This window comes from Lactuca virosa, chromosome 6, assembly GCF_052849685.1.
Source record: "Lactuca virosa cultivar CGN04683 chromosome 6, Lactuca_virosa_CGN04683_v6, whole genome shotgun sequence".
In the NCBI taxonomy this organism is placed as follows: domain Eukaryota; kingdom Viridiplantae; phylum Streptophyta; class Magnoliopsida; order Asterales; family Asteraceae; genus Lactuca; species Lactuca virosa.
The window spans coordinates 4595373-4620401 of NC_136431.1; the positions used below are offsets into that span (position 1 = coordinate 4595373).

Sequence of the window (25029 nt, forward strand, 5' to 3'; positions counted from 1 at the left end):
AAAAGTACTCACTATTAAAATCATCAATAGTAAAAAAGAATTTTTGCTACCAAAATCATCAATAATCTACAAAAATAACTATTATCAAATCACCAACTAACTCCAACAAGATAATGAGTCAAAATAATTTATGTGCTCACCTTGATAATGAAAATTTGTTACCACATAACCTCCCTTAACTTCTTAGAATATCAACAAATTCTAGCGTTATATAGTCTAATATAACGTCATCATTTAATTACTCATGATTTACCAATTAAGGATATATAAACTTAATTTATCCATTTTAGTCCTTTTAATGTCATTATATTTTCTACAAAAAAAATAGAAGTGACGTAATGATTTTTTGCAACCCCCAAGCCAGATGAATTAGTCATATTAAGTATAATTTTAATATTTATTATGAAAGAATGATATTAAGAAAAACACCTTGTGGAATATAAGTCCCAACAAGTTGTTAACATTTTAAAGTTTTTTAATACATACGAGGGTGTAACAAAAATAATTAAGAGACAATAGGTTAAAGTAAACAACTTACAACTATGGATATCTAAATTGAATGTCTTTTAGTTATCCAAGAGTTAGTATTGCCTTATGTGTCACTAAATGTTTCAAACTTATTGCATGTCAAATACAAATGTTTTGCTAGGAAAGCCTAGTGAGTATACTTATAGTCAACTATTCACGGGGAGAGGATGGGAGCAATCATCCAATCCCAAAAATCAAACCCCTAAAATAGTTTTCTAAATCTTTAACGAATAATATAACATAAATTTGGGGAACACATCAAAACACAAGCGAGTTTTAAGTCAATTCATAAATAAATAAATAACTCAATAATTAGAGTATGCAATTCATATGAAACTACTCACAATCTTAAGTCAATTTCGTAGTCCCAAATCTAAATACAATTAAAATGGGTATGCGTGAAGTTAGCATAAAACCCAGTCTACCCTCCGGACATGTGTGAATGTGTTGCACTCATTTGTCAAATGCTATGTTTTAGGGAACCACCTTTAGAACCCACACAAGGGGTTGCAACTCCCTCATGTTGATGAGGCCTATGTGATCACCAACCCTTAATTTGGGCATTCATTTCTCATTTTGGATATTCAAGTCATGAGTGACCACAAGTCTCAACCAATCTAATGTGAATGCATAAGTAGGATGCTTAAAAATAGTTTCAAAACAAACCAAAAATTTCTCGAGATGAAATAAGTTTCTTTCAAATTAGATTTTATGCAATGCACAAAATACTTATAGTAAAATACTTATAGTACTCATTGAAATCAATCATTTCAAATCAAATAAACTAGATTTAGGGACATGTACTCTTGGTATAACTCACCTTATGTAGGAGAACAAACTCATTTCATTATCAAGGTTATTGGAATAGTTAGTGATCACCTAAAGTTAATAAGGATTGGATTAATTATATCCTATTTAAGGTCTTACTTTTAAACATAACATTTTATTGGTCTTAATTCTTCTTAAACATCATAGAAGGGCATAGGAGAAGATTTGGCGTGGATTTGACCGTGTTTGCAAGCAGTAATTTTGTATCCAAAATATGCATTACACGACCCGTGTATTTTTACACTTGCAAAACATGGGTCTTATTTCACTTAGCCAAACCATATTTTTGTTTTCTAATTCCTTACTGCTTCCTCATCAAGTCTAACTTATTCTTATGTTCAACCTCATTCATTATAATAACTTAATATGACCAAATGACTAAAAACATGTTAAGTACATTGAGTAAGATTTTATTTAATAATAATAACAATATAGGGAATATGACTTATTAAGATAATTAATTTTTCGGTATGTTCACATCTGGGTAACTATCTTTTTTTTGTACACATCTAGGTAACAAACTTGTTGGAAGTGTTCACATATGACCATTATGACATGCTATAGCAGGTTAAATCCTAGATGTGAACGCTTTCAACAAGTTTGTTACCTAGATGTGTACAAAAAAAATAGTTACTCAAATATGAACAAAACGAAAAGTAAAAATTAAATTACACGAATGGTCCCTGTGGTTTGGAAGAATTTGTGTTTTTGGTCCCTAACTTATTTTTTTAACTTGGATGGTCCCTATTGTTTATTTTTGTTGCGCGTTTGATCCCTGTCTTTCCTAAAAAGACTATTGTGCTCTTATTAATTTATTTTTTAATATACCCCACATACGTGTATCTCCTCACTGTAAACCTGAAACCACATTTGAGAACTTTAAATTGGGTCTTACCGGTCACCATCCCATCTCTCATCGTCCCCAACTTCTATTTCTTTTCCATCTTTAGTAACATCAACGTCTTCACCATCCTTCTTTTTTTGGTACTTCAACTCTGGCGAACCAACACCATAACCTACTGTCTCTTCATCTTTAGTAGGTTGTGGTGTTGATTCGACGGAGTTGAAGGACCGAAAAAAGAAGGGATGATGAAGACGTCGATATCACTAAAGATGGAAAATAAATAGAAGTTGAGAAGGACGAGAGATGGGATGGGGAGGAGATACATATATGTGGGGTCTACTAAATTTTCTTAAATATATAAAGCATAAGTACATAAACAAGAAAATTAATTAAAAAAATAAATTAATAAGGGCACAATAGTCTTTTTAGGTAAGACAGAGACCAAGTTCGTAGGGACCATCCGTGTTTAAAAAATAAGTTAATTAAAAAATAAACAGTAGGGATCATCCGAGGAGAGATACAAATATGTGGGTCTATTAATTTTTTTAAATATGTAAAAAATAAATACATAAATAAGAAAATTAATTAAAAAAATAAATTAATAAGAGCACAATAATCTTTTTAGGAAAGACAGGGACCAAACGCGCAACAAAAATAAACAATAGGGACCATCCAAGTTAAAAAAAATAAGTTAGGGACCAAAAACACAAATTCTCCCAAACCATAGGGACCATTCGTGTAATTTAATTTTTACTTTTCGTTTTGTTCATATTTGGGTAACTATTTTTTTTGTATACATCTAGGTAACGAACTTGTTGAAAACGTTTACATCTAGGATTTAACCTGCTATAGCAGGTCATAATTGTCATATGTGAACACTTCCAACAAGTTTGTTACCCGGATGTGAACATACCGAAAAGTTAATTACTTTAATAAGTCATATTCCCTAACAATATATCACAAATACTAACAATACCATAAGACAATATTATAGTAAAAAAACAATAAAACATTAAAATAAAAACATTGGTGTTCTAAGTATTTCTAACTAAATGACTCGGTTTACAACTTTAATGTTTAATCTAAATAAGATGTCAATCATTTTGGTTATTTATAATTTGGATATAAAAAATAAATTTATCTTGATTTTTATATGTATTTGCTCTTATCACACTTGTTGCCCGTTTGTGATTTTATCCGATAACTAAGTTTTTAACTTTGGAAATGGAATACAACAAACCATTCCGATTTGGTTTAATTTTTGGGTTAAAAAACTCATATCTACCTCAAAAAAGGATAAAAAAGAAAAGAAAAGAAAAAAATACTAATAAAGACTTTAACACCAAGTTAGAGATCGACCATATGTGCAAGGTCTAAAAACAAGTTCTTCACTGCGTTTGCCTTTCGTCTTCTAACTTCTCAAAACCCCTAACGCATATTCACAAATTTTCTTCCACAGATCTCCCCAACTACCATAGGGTTTTTAAATTCGATCAATGGCGTTCCAAAACCCTCTGTGAAGCCCCGCATTCGTTACCATGGAACCTGCTAAGAGTGATAATGGTGCCACTGCCGCTGTCGCTGTAGACGCTGCTGGTACTGCTCCGCCTTCATCCACTCCGGCTCCGGCTCCGGCTCCGATGCCGACCGCTAATTCCCCTCCACCGTTCTTGGTGAAGACATACGATATGGTGGATGATCCTTCAACCGATATGATTGTTTCCTGGAGTGCTACCAATAACAGCTTCATCGTGCGAGACCCTGCCGAGTTTGCTAAGGATCTTTTGCCCAAAAACTTCAAACACAACAATTTTTCTAGCTTCGTACGACAGCTCAACACTTATGTATTATTCTATTCCCCTTACTCTTTCATTGATTCTTATTCAATTGCTATGTTAGTTTTAATTAGGGACACCTTAGGTATATGTTTCATAAATCTCCCTGTTGGAAGATGTTAAGGAGGTTCTGAACATTCATTTTTCATAGAATTGGGTTAAAACTTAAAACCCCTTTTGAATCCTTGTTGAAATAGCAAGGTTTTTCAAGAACATTTGAAAGTAAATTATTGATGCTATTAATCTTGGCTTAACCGCTTTGTAGGGTTATCTTATAGTTGCTTATCACAAGGTAACAATTTGAGAGCTTCATTTGATTTAGTCATAATATTATGATTAAATTATCTGCGCTTGACAACAGGACACAATTACACAAATCAATCCCCTCATTTCATGTTTAGTAATTACTTTGAACATAACATTTCACTGATTTGAGGACATATGGTATAAATTTATAATCAAATTTCATTTGTTTTTGTGGTGAAAAACAGGGATTTAGGAAAGTGGACCCCGATCGATGGGAATTTGCAAACGAAGGATTCTTACGTGGTCAAAAACACCTCCTCAAAACCATAATCCGCCGGAAACCCGCCCCACCACCCCACCACCACCATCAACCAAACACACAATTACAAACCCCTTCAGTCACCTCATGTGTAGAAGTTGGAAAATTCGGTCTAGAAGAAGAGGTGGAAAGACTAAAAAGAGACAAAAATGTGTTAATGCAAGAGCTTGTTAGATTAAGACAACAACAACAAGCCACCGATAACACAATGCAATCAATGGTGCAACGTCTTCAAGGCATGGAACAAAGGCAACAACAAATGATGTCCTTTTTAGCAAAAGCAGTCAATAGCCCCGGATTTTTGGCACATTTTGTACAACAAAACGAGGGTACAAAGCTTATTACAGAAGGGAATAATAAAAAACGGAGGATTAAGGAAGACGATGGACAGATTGTCAAATACCAACCTCCACCTCCACCTCCCGGAGTTATGATTCAGGAGGTGGTGCCGCCGCCAGCCTCCGGTGAGTTTTATCTAGCTGATATGGTGGAAGATGTGATGAATGGGGATTTGATTGAAAAGATTTTGGAGAATGGGAGTTTGTCTCCTGGTGGTGATGTGGAGTTGAATTTTTGGGAGCAGTTTTTCGAGCCGGGCCCACAGGATATGGGCCCGGCTCTGATGAATGGAAACGGAAGTCCCAAGGGTGAGCTGCAGGAGCTGACCCAACAAATGGGACTTCTTTCCTCAGATATGAAACAAGGTTGAGGTTATATGTTTGAATAGTATGTACAAATGTAGTTAGATAAAATAGTGTTATGGTCGTTTTTACCATTTTGACCTTAGAGGGGGAGGCTTATGCTGGATTTTACAGACTCGTGTCTTATAATTTTGTGAAAACTAAAAAAAAAATTACTAGTTAAAACTCCCGTTTAACAAACATAATGATAGTGGTATTGATTATTGATGAATATAAGTTGTTTTTAAGATAAATTTTTTAAATACTTTAGAGTTTGTTAGATCTCTTGACCGAATGATAGACCCGTGGATAGTAGTTGATAGTAAATAAATAAATTAAAAACAAATATAAATAAGTGTATCCACAACTTTCATTATGTTTGGTGTACCAGCTTTTCAGCTAGCTGATAAAAAATATCATTTGGTAAAACTAGCTCAAAAGCTACCTGAAAAATATAAAATGACATAAAATGATATTTAAAAGAATGCGTTTTTATAATTAATTAAATGGTATATTTGAAAAAAAATTTAAAAACTTTTAAAAAGCTAGCTTATAAGCTATTTTTTTATTTGTCAAACATAAAAAGTTAAAAAACTCGACAAATAAGCTAGCTTATCAGCTAGTTGTGACGCTAAACAGTGAACACAACCTAAACCACAAGAATGTTGAATGTAAAAGCTCATGTAAACATATATCATCTAAATTGTGTTTTTATTTGGAGTATATGTTTCAAAGAGAAAATGTATAATATATTAGAAGAGGTCTTAGGTAAAAATAACATGTTTTTTTTCCCAAATAACCATTAATTTCACATATTCAACGTGCAAAATTACCCTTTGCAAAATTACCATATAACTTGCGAAATGCCTAAATCAAGGTTGTTTTGAAATAAAAATTATTTTGCATGTTTGACTAGTTCAAACATGCCCGAGCAGTGTCGTTTTGTAAAGAAAATAATAATAATAATAATAATAATAATAATAATATTATGTTCACCGCATAAAGTTTCATATTTTTATAAAAATCATGACCTTTTAATTATTTTTTTTGAACATTTTTGTTGTACGAATCTTCACATATCATTTCAATGCAAAAGAGAGCTTTGTATTCTTTAAGAATAAATATTTGTTTGAGAAAGATTTCATAAAGAAAAAAACTCGAGAAGAGAAGAAGACGTTATATATAAGGTCAATTTCACAAGTTGGACCTATGAGATTCATGGTTATTAGACTATCCCCATTGGTGATCTTTTAGGATTGTCTCGTCAAAAAAATTAAAAAATAAAAAGAAAAATGAAACATATTTGATGATCTAGGCTGCCCCAACGAGTCGTTCACCAAAAGGCTCGCCAAAAAGTTTGTGTATTTTTTATTTCTTTATGTTGTCAAGTGTCCTTTTTAGATAGGTGGACTTAAATTAACTTTTATATTTAAATCTAATTTAGTTAATAACTACGTTTTATACTTAGTAAAAAATCAAATAAAATATACTGTAATATATAATTTATTGTTCTCTACAAAACAAAACAAGACCAATATTAATATAAACTTTTTTATATAGTTTTTAATATTAAATTAGATTGGTTTGGATTGTTAATGTGTGTGAATAATTGGATTGGATTGGGTTGGATTGTATAGATGGAGGAAAGAAAAATTAAATTTTTATAAAAAAATTGGGTTGGGTTGGATTGATAATGGGGATAGTCTTATAGAATTTATTAATTTTTGTTTAATTCTTAATTTATTTTAATAGATATATTTGTTATTTTCTCTAATTAAATCATCAATGCTAACTTGAAAGATGCTTGGTAAACTAGAAAGTTTGGGGGTGGTATTGTAACGTTCACAAGCTGAGGGACAAGATTAATAATAATATTTTAGTTCGGAATTTGGGATATATATTGAAGGGATTCAGATGAAATTAAAATCCCCAACAAAGTTTTACTTTAGTTCGTTTGAAAATCGAGAACAGAGCCGATGAGCAACAGTTCACTGACGTCATCACCGGCGAGGTCGTCGATATCGACGACGGCGATAATAGGAGCCAACGTTATGTCTTCATCACTAGGCGCCGATGAGGTCCATTTCTCAACCGATCTCATTACTATCCAAGATCGTAAAGATGAGGCTCTTCGAGGTTTAAAATCTATAACCATGTCTATATATTATCGTAAACAGATCATATTACTTATTTTTAATGAACATTTCCATCCGAATAACTTTTTAATTCGCTTCTATATTTCTAGGTTTCGATCATGTTGTTTGCAATTTTACTTGTGGGTGTTTGAATTTTGTTACAAAAGCTCAGTGAATTCTGAATTGAAAAGTACTAGGGTTAATATGAGGCAACAGTAACGCATTTTGAAACATTCATATGGAAGATGATTTACAGATTTAGTGTTGTAAACTGTAATTGCAGCTTTGAAATCTGATTTGATGGCTTCACTAAACAAGGAAGTAAGAATGTTGGATGAAGATAGTTGGATGTTTGAAGGACCTCGTTCACGTATTCACCTTATTTCACGCCCAGGTAAAACGATCAATCATCAATCATCAATCACCAAACATTAGTCCCATTATCGAAATTGTCATTTATGAACCCTAACTTTGACTAATTCAAATCATGATGTGTTAAGTCTTCCAAGATCATAATGAAAGCATCATATTAGTTAGTTTTAAGTTTTAAGTTTTAAGTTTTAAGTTTCTTATTGGGTTCTACAGGTGGTCTTGTTACAAAGCATGCAGAAACAATGAAGCATAAGCTGGCTCAGAAAAGGCATCAGAATAATGTATCTTCATTCAAGTAGAAAACTTTGTATTCAGTGGCTGCATATTATTAGTAGTATATTACAACTTCATTCAACTCAAGTTGCAGTTAATTTGGTTTGGGTTTTTAACCATTATTTGATATATATACATAAATGTGGGCCATTTACTTTTTTTTTTTTTTTTTTTTTTCCAATCAAATGATCCATCTTAACAAGCATTAACATGAACTCATTTTATTAAAAATGCAACAAAAATACCTAGCCCCATTAAAATGTGACAAGGGGAAGGTCAGATATAGGCAACCTCTACTTGAGGGTAGGATTGTAGGAAGACTACTTCCATTAACAACCTCCAATAAAAGGAAAACCTACATATGAAACGTTGGCCCATGATAAAGAATAAAAGGAAAACCTACATATGAAACGTTGGCCCATGATAAAGAATAAAAGGAAAACCTTCATATGTTGGTTATCTTGTCCAACAAAGTTGACCTTATAACCACCATGTAGAATTTTTCTTTTTAGTTTCAGTTAGGCCTTTTTGTCACATAGAACTCATATGTCATATTCAACACCTTTATAGATGTTAGGTACTTGAAACTCTCATTTTGGTATACAACTTGCTAAATAATGATATGTATACTCATTCACTATTTAGTTCCCGTTAAAATTACACCATATATATCGTCTTAATTGTTATGATTCATAACACTCTTTCTTCCAATGACGTTTTCCAAGTATCCAACCTAACATTTAACTCGATCATAGGGTCCTCAAAATCATCTCACAATACACGAGCATACGCCTTCTCCATCATTTTTATCTATTTTTCTCCACAATGCATCCGAGGATGGATTGCCTTGGTTGTCGATCTCTCATGCATGAAACTAAATTGATTTTCAGATATTGTTTTACGTCTTAACCTAGCCTCGGAATCCTCTCTCATAATATAACCAAGTAATTTTATACATCTATAATTTTAATTTTGGGCATCTTATTTAGGTAATTTGTATACATACCCCCCAATGTTGTGTACCCCTTCTCCATGTGAGTGTAATAGTGTTTGTATACCCCTTGATGTGACTATTTATGTGAGTGAATGGGAGATATTTATAGCACAACCCCTCGTTTATTCTTATATATAATCTCTCACCATCAAAAAGAAAAGTAACTACCTGATTTTCTCTTAATATCATCTTTCATTAGAACTCTACTATTGTCATCTTTTTATACCTTATGTTTCTTATTTCCCTTTTTCTTCGCTTTATTGTCCACTTTCTTTGGGGGAAATGGGATCTACAATCTTGCACAAACTAGAGAGGGAAGGAAAAGAGACCTATATAAAGAATGGACTAAAAAGAAACATGAAAAACTTGTGATTAAATTAGATAACCTTAGCCCGATTTTCCACCATATCATGGTTTTTGGTTGAAAACATGATCGGTTTGGTATGATCTATAAACGTTTCACTCGTGCGTATAAATGAACAAATCACCATAAATATGTAAATACTTTTTTTGGAAGAAAATAGAAAGAAATCTAGAGAAAACCGAGTTATCATCAAAGCTCTAAATACCTATTGTTTTCGCCATTTTCATGCACTTGTTCACGAGCCGTAGAAAATCTATACAAACCGTTAAATTACGATTATAACCTTCCCTTCTCGTAATCCTAACATAACATGTATACCCACACCCACCCGAAACCTATATCACCAACACGAACACCTCACACACTTCCCTAAACACGTAAAACATCCACATCCGAAACACGAAGGGCATTTACGTAACTTCACATCCGGGCATTTCGGTTTCACCCACCCGCAACAGCAACTGTTCCAGTTCAAACAACAACTTGGCAGGCCACAACACTCCGGGCAACGAGGTTTAGGGCATTTCGGGCAGCCCCAGCTTGGCTGCCCGACTTTTATACAACAAGAAGAACAACGACAGGCAGATGATGTCTTTTTTGATAATTTGATCTTTGAAAGACGAGTTTTTGTGGTCATGATCTCCATTTCATATATGAACTTGTAAAGATGACGAATGTAGTCAGGGTATAATTCTAAGTTGCAGTGTCCACCTCCTTTGATCCATAAGGGTTCATACGGGTCCTTAGCCATCTTCCATAGCCTGTTTCCATGTAGCCAATTTACCACATCGTCCTCGGTGCCCTGTCATTTTTACATCATCAAATTATTAAAAGATTCATATAAACAATAATTCAGTAGTCATCCCATCCCTTAAGCACTTAGTCTAAGACAAGACAGCTATACATTTACATGGCTCATGGCTGTTTCTATTTTACTTAATGAGTTAAGCCAAAATAAAAAACTAGCTTAATAAAAGTGATGAACATTATGAAATTTGTTATTTGTAATGTAAGGGTATAAATGGTCATTTAACGCTTTATCCAGAGACCAGATTCCAGACAGACATCATTACCCATTCAGGCCAAGACTTACATGTATCACAAGTGTGGGGGATTTCACCTTCCGAATTTTGTTAACATTCTGCAAATCAAAAATATAAGATAATAAGAGTCCAAAAAACAAGATTAAGAATTTGAAATGAATATAAAAAAAAAATAAAAAAAATAAAAAATAAAAAAAGAACCTTGTAAATGTCAACGCAAAACATGCAGTTGACATGGCAGACAACACGAAGGCCAGAAAGAATAGCACTGTGTAAAACAACGCCTCTTAACCTGGGCAATCTAGAAGCCAAATGCAATGTGGGCCCACTTCCTACTGATTGACCATAAAGAATCAAGTCTTCTTGGCTGACTCCATATTCCGTTTGAAGACACTCGTATACTGCTTCTATGTCTGCATATGTATTCAGCTCACTTGCCTGAAATTTATTTAACAAAAAAAAATGAATTTTTAATCACATTTGTATAATCCCAAATTATCGATATTTGGTAATTGGATATTGTTTATTCACAAGTTTACCTTTCCAGTTGATGCACCATAGCCTGAATAATCATATCTGTAAATGAAAAAAAAAATCAAAAAAGAAACTATTCATATATGAATGTGAAAGTGAAAAAGATGACTGTAAAAATCTCATCGCCAATACTTAACTAAAAGAAGTAAAAAACCTAATTGGGAAATTAGGGTTTCAGTTTCTACCCTTTTTCCAGATACTTTATAGCCAAAGACCAGAGAAAAGAAGTAAGATCCTACAAAAGCTAACGACTTTTTTTTTTCTTTTTTCTATTTTTATCTCCACAAGATACAATTATTAACCAAGCCAAAAAGTTCAAGAAAGTGGATTAGGAAAAAACATAATTGTAATGCTATACATATCTATATTATCTACCAAAAGGATCTTGTAAAGATTTTCTATATTTTAGAAAACAAATCTTGAAATCTTTTAGTTTTTTGTACATTATTTTGACATGAAAGGAGAAAAGGATACTTCATGCATCAAACTAAATATAGCATTCATAAAATCCAAATCCAAATCCAAATCAAATTTTAAAGAGAAGAACAAAAAACCAAAAAGTCCAAAATCAATCACATCAAAGAGCATAAGAAGTGAAGTCAAATCAATATCATGATTTAAGTAAGTAAGTAAAACAAAAAAACAAACATCAAACTTTATACGAGTTATTAACAACTTTGCACATAGAGATTTGACATTCAAAGAGATCATTCATATCTAAAGGGGTCAAAACACACTGTAACTAAATCATGAAGAGACTACATCCATAGATAAAGATCAAAACTTTCTTTAAAGTAAAAGTAAAATAAACAAAAAAGAGAGAGAGAGAGAGAGAGAGAGAGAAATACCCATTACATTAGAGATTGCAGAAAGCTAGATAAGATTATATAACCAAAGATTCAAGAAAAGAATATCATGATTTCTTGCAAATTAAAGAAAAAGAAAAAGGGAAAGTTTCATTATCCTAAACAGGAAATTCAATTCAAACAAACATTCGTAAGCTAAATGTCGATAATTTGGGAACATTAATTTAGGGGAAAAAGTTAGGTAGAAGAGAAAAAACCGACCCCATAAGATTGACTCTGAGATTTGCTTTGAGTTGAACAAAGAGGTCAAAGAGTTGACCCAAATCAGCAGCATTTCCATGAGAATACAGCAGTGTGAGCTTCGCATATGGATTCTTAAGATAAAAAGCTACAATCTTGTTGCCTCTTCTAGTGCGTAGCGACAACACATCAAACGAGCAACCACCACCGCCACCACCGCCATCATCAACGGCTCCGACAGCCGATGTCAGCGGCATGGAGGAGGATGTGTATATAGCAGTTAGTTTACCGTCGTCTCGTTTCTTGATCTGATAGGTAGGCGGAGACGGAGGAAAGAAGGCGAATTTCGCACTGAGATGAGAAATTACACAACCCATTCACCACCCCCCGCTATAACATTCCGGTGGACACCCTACTCATCAATGCATCTGTACTGTGTTTATATGTATTTACACAATCTAACAATCAATCTACCGATATGGGTTTTTCTTAGTTTCTTCAAAAATGGGGAAATCTAGCTGGGTTTCGAAGGATCTTTAGAGAGATAAATTGGGAAGAGAGAACGGCAGAGAGAGAGAGAGATGTGGAGGAAGGTGGTGAAGGGGAGATGTGCAAGTTTTCAAGAAAAGAGAGAGAGAGAGAGAGAGAGAGAGAGATGTGGAGGAAGGTGGTGAAGGGGGAGATGTGCAAGTTTTCAAGAAGCGAGTTTGATGACTTCATTGCTTGTCAGTTTTGACAGTGATGGGACCCACTTTTACTACCCCTCTACCCCTAAACGACAAACATATTTCCAACAGTACTCTACAGATGTATATGAATAATGGTACTTGTATACTTGCTATGCATTATTTACTTGTACGGAGATATGTATGAAGAGAGCTCTAACGTACAACTCATCTATCTTCTTCCCGTCTGGGAAATCATATGCTTAAAAATCATGTGGGTTTGGGTTGGCCATGACAATTTGAGATGAGAGAGATCATGCTCAAAGTCTTGTCCCATTTGTGTGAGACTACACATATCAATTATAAACTATAGATTACAGAATATAATCAAGATCGGATTTCTGTAAAATAATGCCATATTTTATCATTTTTCTCTTATGTAGTTATGTTGTTATTATTGAGAATAAAGGTTTATAACTTTGATACATTTTTAACACAAATAAGATCCAAAAGGTATAATAAAGAAAACTTGATTTGAAGGATGAATGATACTTTTTCAGGAAGTTCTTGTTGTACCATAGTCAAAGGTGCAACAATGGTACATCTTACCAAGGATGAGTGGGGAAACATTTGCTTTCCCTCCTTTGAATGATACCAGATTTAAACACCATGTTGGTTCAAACCTATTTTAGGGTTAGGGTCGTAAACGAACCGAACAAACAAGAACAAGGGTTTGTTTATTTTTATTCGTTTAAGTTGACCGAACAAATAAACAAACACGAATGGGTAAACAAACAAGTTTTCTTGTTTATGTTCATTTGTTAACAAATTACATTGTTAATGTTCATTCGTTTATGTTCGTGAACTTGCTAAACGAACATAAACGAACGGAGATAAACAAATATAATTGAAAATATATTAACATAAACAAACATATAATATCGTAATGTAATTTAACACATAATGAACTTAAATTAACGAACATAAATGAACGTTCAAAAACTTAATTGAACAAACAAAACCATTGTTCATGTTCGTTCGTTTAGCTAAACAAACAAGAATTTTTGTTCATGTTCGTTCGTTTATTAAATAACGAACTTTCCGTCAAACGGTTCACAGACAGTTTGTTGAACGTTCGGTTCATTTACAGCCCTACTTGTGGTCTAATTTACTTGAAACGTAGCAAGCTCATGAATATGTATTTTTAATATCAAATGATGAATGTGTAATAATCATGTGTAATAGTATGAGAAGGTTCGAAACATAACCATGTGTAATAGTATGAGAAGGATCCGAAGTAGATTTGAGTTTTGAGGCCATACATGGAACCTTGGCCTTTTTTTCCCCTGTTTTGCCTTAAAAATGGAATGGACATTCATGTCCCTAAAGCTATGATTTTTATGGTCCAGAAGGTGTTGGAAACCCTTATGGAAACTTTGGAGAAGTAATTATAGGGATTAAGTGCTTAATGGGTGGTATGTGCTTTATGCCTCCATTAAGGACTTGGGGTTTTGATCTTGACTTATTGGCAAAGTTTAAAAGATAAAGTTGGAAACTTAATCCATCAAGGTTGTGGTTTGGACCTATTTTGAGTTTGAGAACTCCTGGAATGGATTGGAATCGGCTTAAGGAATTAAGTCATTCTAACTGATCACCACGGCGTGGTGGAGCCTCACCACGACGTAGTGGTCGGGCTGAGCACGCCTATTTTGTCGCATTGAGACCACGGCGTGGCCATGGATGGCCACGGGTTGGCGACCTGCTGGGTTGACCAAATTTGACTTTTGACTTTAACCAAGATTTGACCAGGCTTGACCTAAGGGTATTTTGCATATTTTGAGTTGTATATGAGATTGGTCACTATATGATGATTAGGTGACGAGTAGAGCTGATATTCGGAGCAAATATTTATTCAGCTATAATCTCAGACTGAGAGGTGAGTTTTCCTCACTATACATGTGAGTCGAAAGCATCAATGTTGGCCCATTAGATTATATATCGTGGTATAGAGGATGTTGATGTTATACCGGTTTGTTAGATCGATATCCTGGTAAATAAGATGTAGTATGTGGTAGTGATATGTTGATATTCTTGTTTGTCTGATGATTGGTTATATGTTTATCTATTTACTAGATATATGTTATAGGTTATATATATGTAGACATGGTATGGTTGGGTTGAGGTGGTACTACTTTGTGCGGTAGCCAACAAACCCAAAGTAAGTCATACATAAGTTGTGGGCCCCGAGAGCAAGCCAGACTGATGTTGTGGACTCAGGAGCAAGCCAGATATGAGTTGTGGGCCTGAGGGAACGCCAGACTCATATTGTGGGCAGTGACAAAGCTAGGATTCAAATTCAAGTGTGTCCAATTTAACTGAAGTTACAAAATAAACAGATAAAAAATTTACTTTTTATGTTGGTGTGTCAATAATATCGTTGTATCCAATTATATAGGAACTTTAATATCAAAGCTATAACTATTTATTAACTTTAATATAAAAATAACAACAATTTTAAAAATATTATTAAATATCAAATAATTTTTAATATTAAAAAGTTAAAAGGATTAATAATTTAATAAACATTTTATAATGTTAATAAATATCTTACAGGTGTCATATATAATCATGCAAGTAATTAACTCTAGATGTCTGTTTAGTTTCTATGCATAAGGTTTAGATTATGATTTTTCATAAGACTATCAACCATTTATTTGCTTATACAAATGCTTCTACACCACAAAACGAAATTTAACTGTAACACCCATAAAATTTGAGCCAAATTAAAACATTTTAAATCATTCAAAAACCATTACGTTCATACAACTCATTTTCAAAATACTTTAAACATCAGAGTATCCCCTAGAACCATATCATATAAATCATAAAACATGAGGAGCGGTACGATCACGCCTTCGCCTTGCCACGATCTCCTGAAGTACCTGAAACAATACACTGAAACTGTAAGCCCGAAAGCTTAGTGAGTTACCCCCAAAATACCAACCACACATATCATACTCATAACATATCATAAATAGAACAACCATCCACATCGGGTCTACTGTGTGACTGGTCCGCCCGCACCGGGCCTTCAGTCCACCTGGTCCACCCTCCGAGTCCAGCCATGTACGTCGAGTCTATAGTGTGATTGGTCCGCCCGCACCGGGCCTTCAATCCACCTGGTCCACTCTTTGAGTCTACAGTATGACTGGTCCGCCCGCACCGGGCCTTCAGTCGGCCTGGTCCACTCTCCGAGCCTCGGCACGTCTGGTCCGCCCTCTTGGGGCCTTCAGCCTATCCGGACCGCTCGCTGGGCCTTCGGAACATCCGGTCCGCCCTGGGTATGTTGGCCTACAGCACAAAGCAGGACCCGCCTCAACCCAACCCCTGTCAAACAACCATGTGCACATACAACAATTAATCACATAACAATCCTCAACCAGACAAACAGTCTAACAGAGCACATAGCATATCAACATCCTAACCAGGATTCCGACCTAACCGGTCACTAGCATAACATTACCCTATATCCCGGGTACCGACCTTAACCAGGTCACTAACATAACACCATCCTAAATACCAGGATGCAGATCTAGCAAAACAATAACATAACAAACAATACCCGGATTTCCATCCGATAAAGGGCCGGCCTTGGTGCCATAGACCATGTCGATATAGTGAGGATAACTCACCTTGCAACTGCCGAAATCCTGCAAATCTCTGACCGCTGACTCACCGGGACTCCCAACTATCACATGATAATCACCAAGTTAGAATCCAACATGACTTTGTAGGCCAAGGGCCCACAACACTCATTAAGTCCATCATCCTCTTATTGGGCCAAGACCCAAAACCAAATCCTCATGCAAAGCCCAATATTGGCCCAATTTACTAAATTGGGCCCACCTCACCAAATGGGCCTAGATCCAAGGTCCATAATAATTATTGGGTCTAAATTACTCCATCCATAATGTTCAGTCACGGCCCAAGCCCCACTAGCCCATAAACATCCCAATCACTTAAGGCCCAAAATCAAAAACCCAACAGAGGGCGTACGCTGGGCGTACTCCTCCGGTACGCGGGGCGTACGCACGTCTGTACCAAAAATCCTTCTCGGTGCTTAATGGCTTAAGCACTTAAGCCCATATGCCAGATCTAGTGACAAAAAGGGCCTAGGACTCATAAAGTCTCAAACTTTATCCTGTTTGACGTCCATAAAGCTCTTAACTCAAGGTCTTAACCCATTAAGACCTCCCTACTTCACACATGGGGCAACCAAAGCCATTGGGACCTCATTTTTCTCACTCAAGACCTCTCCTATGGTCTGAAAGGACAACTTATCTTAACCAAAACACATCATGCATCATATTGGGGGTTTTTTTGGGACAAGAATGGTGTCAAAACTCCACAACACTTAGATCTACACAAAATAGATGTCAAGCAAGAAGCTTTATACCTTAAAGTAGTTGCAAAAGGTGCTGCTATCTCAGATCTACAAGCTCCAGCCACCAAGGTTCCTTCTTTGCCAACCTCTTCTTTCTTCTTCTAAGCTTTCCTTGCCAAACTAAGCTCCACAAGGCCAAACACACCCAACAATGGAAATGGAACGGCTATCTAGGGTTTTCTGAGGATAAGGAAACAGATAAGGAGGCTAGGGTTGATCCCTTATGTTCTTTATATAGTGGTTGGCCCCAAAATTAGGGTTTAATGACTCTGAGCGTACGCTGGGCGTATGCGTCCTTGCACCCGCAAACATTTGCTCTATTACGCTGGGCGTACTCACGCGTGTCCCAATTGCATGCATGGCCTACTTCGACACCTTTTTCCATTAAGGGCCATAAATGTCACTTTCTTTAAAATGTCATAACTCCTTTATTCTAAATCCGTTTCCGACGAACTTTATATCCACGAAAAGGTGGGCGAGAAGCCCTATGCTTCTAGCAACACACCCCGACCCGAAACCTTCTCTAATAAAACCCATTGCCCATAAAAGACCGAAACGCCCTTACTCTTGATCTCGGGGATCCATGAATAATTACTCTTAGAACGGGGCGTTACATTAACCTAAAAGATAGAAATAGTTTTACCCCCAAAATAAATCGGAGTGTAGATGTGCAGGAGAATCAAGAAGCAGGTTTCAGCGTTGTACAATAGTTGTTTTCCAGTCGACGGACGACGAGGATGGTCTATGATGCGTGCGAGCGGTGTTGAGGAGTTAGGACTTTGGAGACGACCAATATTGTGACCCTCATAATTTTAAGTCTTGAAGACAAATTGCAAGTGTCGGAGATCAAAGACGACCAATGATAGTACCAGTGACACCAAATAATCAACGGTGGCCGGTGGCGATTCAAGGTAGAGAAGATGAAGGCACTCAGGCAGCTTCGGTAAAAAAAATCATAGTTGTTTTAGGTTTTTCTTTTCTAGTTCACTTATTTTACTTGCCTGTATAGATTATTCTTTTGAAAGATTCTTTGTAATTGTATTTATGGAAGCGGTTTTGTTTATTCAACCACCTCCTAAATTTCTGCTCTAGATTTTTTACAAGTTCTAATGATTAAAAATGTATTATGATTAACAAATATGAGAGATCAAAATTGGGTTTTTTTTTCGTTTCTGTTACCTATATCCAAAGGGTGTCCCATTTGTTTTATCTATAGGTGTCCCATAACTTTTATCCTATATTATGTAAATAAAATTTCAAAAATAAGGGTGTCCATGGACACCCTTTATGAACATGTAGCATCGCCACTGATTGTGGGCTCAGGGGTAATCTAGTATGTTAGTTGTGGACCCAATATGCGTTGTTATATGTTTGTGTGTTGGTACCTTGGGAGAACTCACTAAGCTTTGGCTTGCAGTTTTAGTATATTGTTTCAGGTACTTTAGAGGGCCGTGGGAAAGCGAAGGCCTGATCGTGCACATCTTCCTATTTTCATGATATTGATTTTTGGGACACTCTGATATGAATTTACTTTTATCTTTAACTTCCATTCCATTTCCACGTGCCAACCTGCTGGGTTGACCAAGTTTGACTTTCGACTTTGACCAGGGTTGACATAAGGATATTTTGAGTTGTATTTGAGATTGGTCACTATATGATGATTAGGTGACGAGTAGAGCCGGTATTCAGAGCAGAGATTTATTCAGCTATCATTTTCGACTGAGAGGTGAGTTCTCCTCACTATACTTGTGGGTCAAACGCACCAATGTCGGCCCACTAGATTATGTACCCTGGTATAGAGGATGATGATATGTTATAATGGTCTATTAGATCGGTATCATGGTAAATAGGATGTGGTATGTGGTAGTGATCTGTAGATTTGCCTCTTTTTCTGATGATTGGTTATATGTTTATTTGTTTGTTGGATATATGTTATATGTTATGTATATGTCGACATATTATGGTTGGGTTGTGGTGATACTGCTTTGTGCGGTAGCCAACAAACGCGGGAGCAAGTCAGACATAAGTTGTGGGCCCCAAGGGCAAGCCAAACTTAGGATGTGGGCTCGGGAGCAAGCCATATATGAGTTGTAGGCCTGAAGGGCAAGCCAGACTCATATTGTGGGCTCATGGGTAATCAAGTTTGTTAGTTGTGGACCCAATATGCGTTGTTATATGTTTGTGTGTTGGTACCTTTGGGGAACTCACTAAACTTTGGCTTACAATTTTAGTTTATTGTTTCAGGTGCTTCAGAGGATCGTGGGAAAGCGAAGGCCTGCTCATGCACATCTTCTTATTTTCATGATATTGATTTTTGGGACACTCTGATATGACTTTACTCTTGAAACAATGGATATTTTTATGAAACAATTATAGAAAATGGTTGTTTCTGAAATTTTTAAAATTTTATGATTTTTAGAGTGTTACAAATGCGCCACATTAGTCTACTACAATAACGTCTCTGATGTCTATCTATGGCTGGCCTTATATTGATTGAAACAAAGTTAGGGCTTAGGGCCCCCACATCTAGAGGGCCCCACAAACCAATGGTCCATGTATATCCTTATTCCCTAATCGGCTAAGGCGCCTAAACTAATCGCAACACCAAAAAAAAAAATTGCCGCTTGATCTTCTTCCTCTCTATTCTTCAATTCTGCATACGGATTTTGTGAAGTGTGAACCTCTGTTGAAATACTTCTTCTTCTTCTGATTCACGGCACAAGGCTCCTTCTAAGTTCCATATGTTGTTCGGCTTCTTACTTCTCCATAAACGGTAATATATGCTAATGTAACATCCCAATTTTCAAGGCCAAAAATTTTATTTTTAATTAAGTAATTTATAAAATAGTTACCGAAACATTGCCAATGTTACATTAATTCATAAAACCATAACATAGTGTCTCAAAACCATGTCATCAAAAGTAAGGAAAACCAGAGTACAATCCCAGAAAACTCCATGCGGAAATAATGTGTGTGTGTGATGCGTTGCTACACCGCCGGCTCCTTCCCCTTGGATGAAGAGGTACCTGAAACCAAAGCTGAAACTGTAAGCACAAATCTTAGTGAATTTCCCCACCATACCACATACCAAACATCATACATATTGCCGGACAATTATGGGGTGCCTGACCTACCCATTTCAAGCCGTTCTGGGGTGCTGACCTACCCATTTCAAGTCGTTCTAGGGTGCTGACATACCCATGTCAGGCCATTCTGGGGTGCCGACCTACCCTTCGGTCTATTTCAACCGGTCACGGGGACTATTTCACCCCCTACTGCTAGCATATAATATCATATCATAATCATGATGTCAGACATATCTGGGGCGTCCGACATACTCATTGGTCCTAGCGACCAAATCGGGGACTAGTCTCCTCCTACCGATACTATCACATATAACACATCATGCTAGAATACTCATAACAACCAAAGCAAACTAGACAATTATCACAAAGACAATTGTCTTAACTAAACAACTACTAGTGGGCCGACATTGGTGCCTTAGACCCACTTCTACTGGAAGGCAACTCACCTCACTGTCGCGTAGTGTCTGCACTGATCTTGGTGTGGAAATCGACTCTCACCGACTCCTCAATCCCTACACGACAACTCTTCTAAGTTATCAACTCCTACTCGTAACCCTTACAAGGGTCACTCAATCCCAGTCAAAGTTAAAGTCAAATCCATGGTCAAGGTCAACTTTGAGTCAAAGTCAACATCTGGTTGACTCGACTCGCCGAGTTGGCCCGCCAACTCGTCGAGTCCCCATATCCACAAAATGTCATAGCCCCGTTTCTACTCGTCGAGTCTAGCAAGAGGTCGACGAGTTCGCCTTCAAAAACACATCGAACAATCTTCAACCGACTCGCCGGTTCGTTCTTGAACTCGCCGAGTTCATCTTCATTCATAAGAAGATGTTCAGTCTATGACTCGCCGAGTTCCCATTGAACTCGCCGAGTCCGTCTTCATCAGTTGCGAGATTGCCTCGGACTCGCCGAGTCTATTCATACACTCGCCGAGTCCTATGATTTCCAGGTCCAAGGCAAACCCCTAGCAGGCTGAGTGTTCCTTCGACTCAACCAAAACCATTTCTAGAAGACGTTTTTGGGGAAAAAGCGTCCCGACTCGCCGAGTCCCTCTTTGTCCAAAACTGTACAGTCGATTTCAGTGGGACTTATTGCATCCCAATCATAGATCTGACCTCATAGGGCCCCTTTCCTACGTAAAGCTTCAAACTTGATGTACATGCATGGGGCCTTTGGCTCAAAAAGCCATAAAATGGGGTTTATATGATGCATGGGTCTCCCATGGCCATAAAAGTTGGCACCTTTATGCCATGGGAACCCTCAATGGTTCCAGATATGAAGCACAAACCCACATATACAAGCAAATCTGAACATAGCCTCTCAAAAGCTTAGAAAAGGTAGAAAATAGCCCCAAAACAAGAAGGAAATAGATGGTCAAGGTTCAAGCTTTTTACCTTGAATGGACTGAAAATGAAGCAAAACCTCTGGATCTACAAGTTTCCTCTTGATCTCTTAAGCTCTATTCTTCTCCTTCAACTTCAAACACACACAAAAGGCACAAAAGAGCTCAAAATCACTCAAAAATGGTTTAGGGTTCCAATCTAGGGTTTCTCTGAGTTGGGAGGGTGATGGAGGCTGGTTTGGGACGAGATAAAGTGTTTAAATAGGGTGCAAACCCTAAATATTCGGGTTTTATCCAAACAGCTCCTACTCGTCGACTCGGTCTTCCGACTCGTCGAGCAGGTCACTTAAACCCCCGATCATCAGTCGAGTCTACTTGACGAGTTGGGCCTCTAACTCGTCGAGTCCCAGAGTAAATTGCAATATTTTCTTTAATTTAAATGTGTACCAGGAATCGGGTGCTACAACTAACATGTGTTGTTTTTTCACCATCTTTAACATCTCCACCATGTTTATACAGTGAGTTAATCCCAAAAAGAAAGACATCTATCACAGAAACTTAAAAGAACGGGACTCCACCAAAATAAAAACAATAATTTCAAAATACCTAAATATCCTAATTCAAAGGAGACGAAGATATTCTACCAAAATTAAATAACTTTCGTCCATCAAGATATAAAAGAAACAGAAAAACGGCTCAAAATTAAAACATTAAACCTATAGCCCTTAACCATCATCACCTGCTTCCGTCACAGTTGGATTATGGCCTCTCCATTACACCTCTGTAGTCTTGATTAGTTGTAAGTTTACACCAAACTTCTTTTTTCCCATTTTGTATCTTTTTTATTACAGTGGGATAGTGTTTGTGTAAAGAAATCAGAAATTTTAAGAAAAGATATGATATTATTTCCTTGATGGATTGATGGTGCACACTGCACAATAATATATGCTAGCCATCACATTTTATTTTTATCCTTTATGTGTTTAATATTTAAAAATTTAACATGTTTAGTATGTTTTCCTTTTTAGTCTAATTAACTATGTTCAATCTATTGAAAATATATCCTTGAAACTATATTAATTTAACAAGTTGTATAATGAAATTGTAAAAACGATGTTATATGATACACCAGGAAAATTGTGTAAATATAGAATCTAATAACTAAACTTGTTCATAGGGATGGTTAATTGAGGCTGTTTAAAATTGTATTTAAACGTTATTAAACTTGTTTATATAGCTTTAAATATAATTTTGATTCTGGCCCCTTTAGTTATAGTGTTCGTGTTCTGCCATTTATAAACTTTTTAATTTATTATTGCCGGTCCAAGCCCGGATAAAAGAGGATGGTTATAACATTAACTATACTAAATATCAAAGGGCCCTAAATTTTTGGGTCGCTTTGAGCCCCCGAATTGGTTGAGTCGGCTCTGTGTCTATCTATCTGGAAACCCTAGCTATACAACATTAATGTACCAAACATATCGAGTTAGATATACATTTCGCTCGGGAGAAGGTCGCTCTTAGATACATTCACATTCTTCACGTCTCTTCCACCTACCAATATGTCGATATCTTCACAAAGAGACTACCATGTCAATTGGTCTAGCAACCTCCCACTCAAAGTGAGGGGGCTATTAGTTGGATATTTATGATTGTATATTTGTATTTATGTATAACTAGTTTATAACCTGTGAGAACCACGGTTATAAAATTAATTAAACTTTTATAATAAAAATTTATAATTATTAATCAATTATTTTAAATAAATTATTAATTAAGAGATATATCAAAATTTTAAAGTTATTATAACTTTAAATTTAACATATAATTTGAAAATGTAAATTTGAATTTTGAAATGAGTTATCTAATATATCTACATGACACATGACATAATATTAATGAGAAATTGTATTAGAGTGACATTTGAGAAATGAAGATTAAAACTATTTATTTATTAGAATAGAGATATTTGATGTATATTCCAACTGTTTTATAGGGATTCTCTTGTATATATTTGATAGCAATATACAATCTGCATTCCATTGTTACGACAAAAAAATATTATGAAATACAGTTGTCGACTACGGCAGGGCCCAGTTGGTGTTAAATATGTTTAACCTGCTTATTAATTTATTATTCATGTTAGAACAAGTGAAACTCATATTTCTTTAAAAAAAATAAAGTTTAAATGTATGATAAAGCATAAAATGAGAAGATGCTCACGAATGTAAGTGAGGTGATGTGTTGAACTTAGTCCTACAAACACGTTATGATCCTATAGAATCTATATGTGAAGGCAATTTTTAAAAAATAAAAAATAAAAAATAAAAAATAAAAAAAATAAAAAAATAAAAAAATAAAAAAAAAACTCTTCAAATATATAAATTTTATTATACGACAGAAGCTCACATTATCCCAATAGGGGGGGCCTCTCACTAAACTTTTTATGAACCTTTTGTGATGAAAACAAAAGTATTGTCAATATCCAAACACATTGAGACATTGCCATGTGTTATGTTATTCCAATGGCCAGGCCATTCGACCCAAACCACATACCCATAATCTATCTGATAATCATGACTCTGCGTAAACCACATACTCGATAGGATATGAATTCTAAATATAAAATATTGATGTATATGATTTGTCCTGTAAAATTACCGATATTACAACATTTATTTCGATGTAAGAAAAAAATACAATGTTTATTTTCTTATAACACTTTATTCACAAATCACAAGTTTATCTATCTGTTGCTAAAATGCGTCTGATATGAGACTTCGGTGTAAAAGATTCTAAAATACGGATTATTTTGATGATTTTCAATGAAGGATCAGCAAGGCCTATTAGCTCAGCTTGTTAGAGCGTCGTGCTAATAACACGAAGATCGCAGGTTCGAGACCTGCATGGGCCATATTTTTAGAAATAATGTTATGTTTTTATTTGAATTGACTAAACTGTACAAATAGTCCATTTGATTTGCTCAAAATTGTCACTTTGGTCCAAACAAAGTTTTCATTTTGTTGCTTGTTTGGTCCAATCTGTTTTGATTTTTTTCAAAATGACTGATTTGCCCCTATTAATATGATTTTTTTTATTTGTTTTTCAGATTTAAAATAAAAAATAAAAATCTCTCTCTCTCTCTCTCTCTCTCTCTCTCTCTCTCTCTCTCTCTCTCTCTCTCTCTCTCTCTCTCTCTCTCTCTCTCTCTCTCTCTCTCTCTCTCTCTCTCTCTCTCTCTCTCCAGATGAACACACAAACAATAATAAAAAATCTAACATATAAGAACACATAAAAAAATATGAATTTCCTAAATCCTAAACTTGTAACCATGAAAGATATCGAGTTCAGTGGTTTAGAATGGAACATCAAATATACACAAATCCAAATACACACACAAATATACATCGATCTGCATAGTTGGGATGTGAGGCGGAGTATAAATCGTCAT

General features: G+C 35.6%; 3 protein-coding genes and 1 non-coding gene across 4 annotated transcripts; 3 read left to right on the forward strand and 1 right to left on the reverse strand.

The window, feature by feature from the left end:
• Window positions 1-3547: 3547 nt before the first annotated feature.
• LOC145118814 (heat shock factor protein HSF8-like) lies at window positions 3548-5534 on the forward strand. The gene is made up of 2 exons (XM_079054478.1): window positions 3548-4044; window positions 4527-5534. Exons 1-2 carry the CDS (start codon window positions 3739-3741, stop codon window positions 5307-5309), a joined length of 1089 nt encoding a protein of 362 aa, XP_078910604.1. The 5' UTR covers window positions 3548-3738; the 3' UTR covers window positions 5310-5534.
• Window positions 5535-7218: 1684 nt separating this feature from the next.
• Window positions 7219-8220, forward strand: SAMBA (valine-tRNA ligase). The gene is made up of 3 exons (XM_079054479.1): window positions 7219-7416; window positions 7699-7809; window positions 8001-8220. Exons 1-3 carry the CDS (start codon window positions 7257-7259, stop codon window positions 8084-8086), a joined length of 357 nt encoding a protein of 118 aa, XP_078910605.1. The 5' UTR covers window positions 7219-7256; the 3' UTR covers window positions 8087-8220.
• Window positions 8221-9587: 1367 nt separating this feature from the next.
• LOC145118812 (uncharacterized) lies at window positions 9588-12759 on the reverse strand. The gene is made up of 5 exons (XM_079054477.1): window positions 12063-12759; window positions 11001-11037; window positions 10663-10899; window positions 10512-10559; window positions 9588-10220 (listed from the first exon to the last, which is right to left on the reverse strand). Exons 1-5 carry the CDS (start codon window positions 12416-12418, stop codon window positions 9759-9761), a joined length of 1140 nt encoding a protein of 379 aa, XP_078910603.1. The 5' UTR covers window positions 12419-12759; the 3' UTR covers window positions 9588-9758.
• An 11659-nt stretch (window positions 12760-24418) lies between these two features.
• TRNAI-AAU (transfer RNA isoleucine (anticodon AAU)) lies at window positions 24419-24492 on the forward strand. The gene has a single exon. It is a non-coding gene; the product is annotated as a tRNA-Ile (tRNA).
• Window positions 24493-25029: the final 537 nt, after the last annotated feature.

What these genes read in the sequence shown, in the direction of transcription:
- LOC145118814 (XM_079054478.1), top strand. Translation starts at nt 3,739, where the DNA reads ATGGAACCTGCTAAGAGTGATAATGGTGCCACTGCCGCTGTCGCTGTA. An exon ending in TACGACAGCTCAACACTTAT is followed by an intron (nt 4,045 to 4,526) that starts GTATTATTCTAT and finishes GGTGAAAAACAG; the next exon opens with GGATTTAGGAAAGTGGACCC.
- LOC145118812 (XM_079054477.1), bottom strand. Translation starts at nt 12,418, where the DNA reads ATGGGTTGTGTAATTTCTCATCTCAGTGCGAAATTCGCCTTCTTTCCT. An exon ending in TTTGCGTTGACATTTACAAG is followed by an intron (nt 10,560 to 10,662) that starts GTTCTTTTTTTA and finishes TTTGATTTGCAG; the next exon opens with AATGTTAACAAAATTCGGAA. An exon ending in CCCCCACACTTGTGATACAT is followed by an intron (nt 10,221 to 10,511) that starts GTAAGTCTTGGC and finishes TAAAAATGACAG; the next exon opens with GGCACCGAGGACGATGTGGT.
- SAMBA (XM_079054479.1), top strand. Translation starts at nt 7,257, where the DNA reads ATGAGCAACAGTTCACTGACGTCATCACCGGCGAGGTCGTCGATATCG. An exon ending in TAAAGATGAGGCTCTTCGAG is followed by an intron (nt 7,417 to 7,698) that starts GTTTAAAATCTA and finishes CTGTAATTGCAG; the next exon opens with CTTTGAAATCTGATTTGATG. An exon ending in TCACCTTATTTCACGCCCAG is followed by an intron (nt 7,810 to 8,000) that starts GTAAAACGATCA and finishes TGGGTTCTACAG; the next exon opens with GTGGTCTTGTTACAAAGCAT.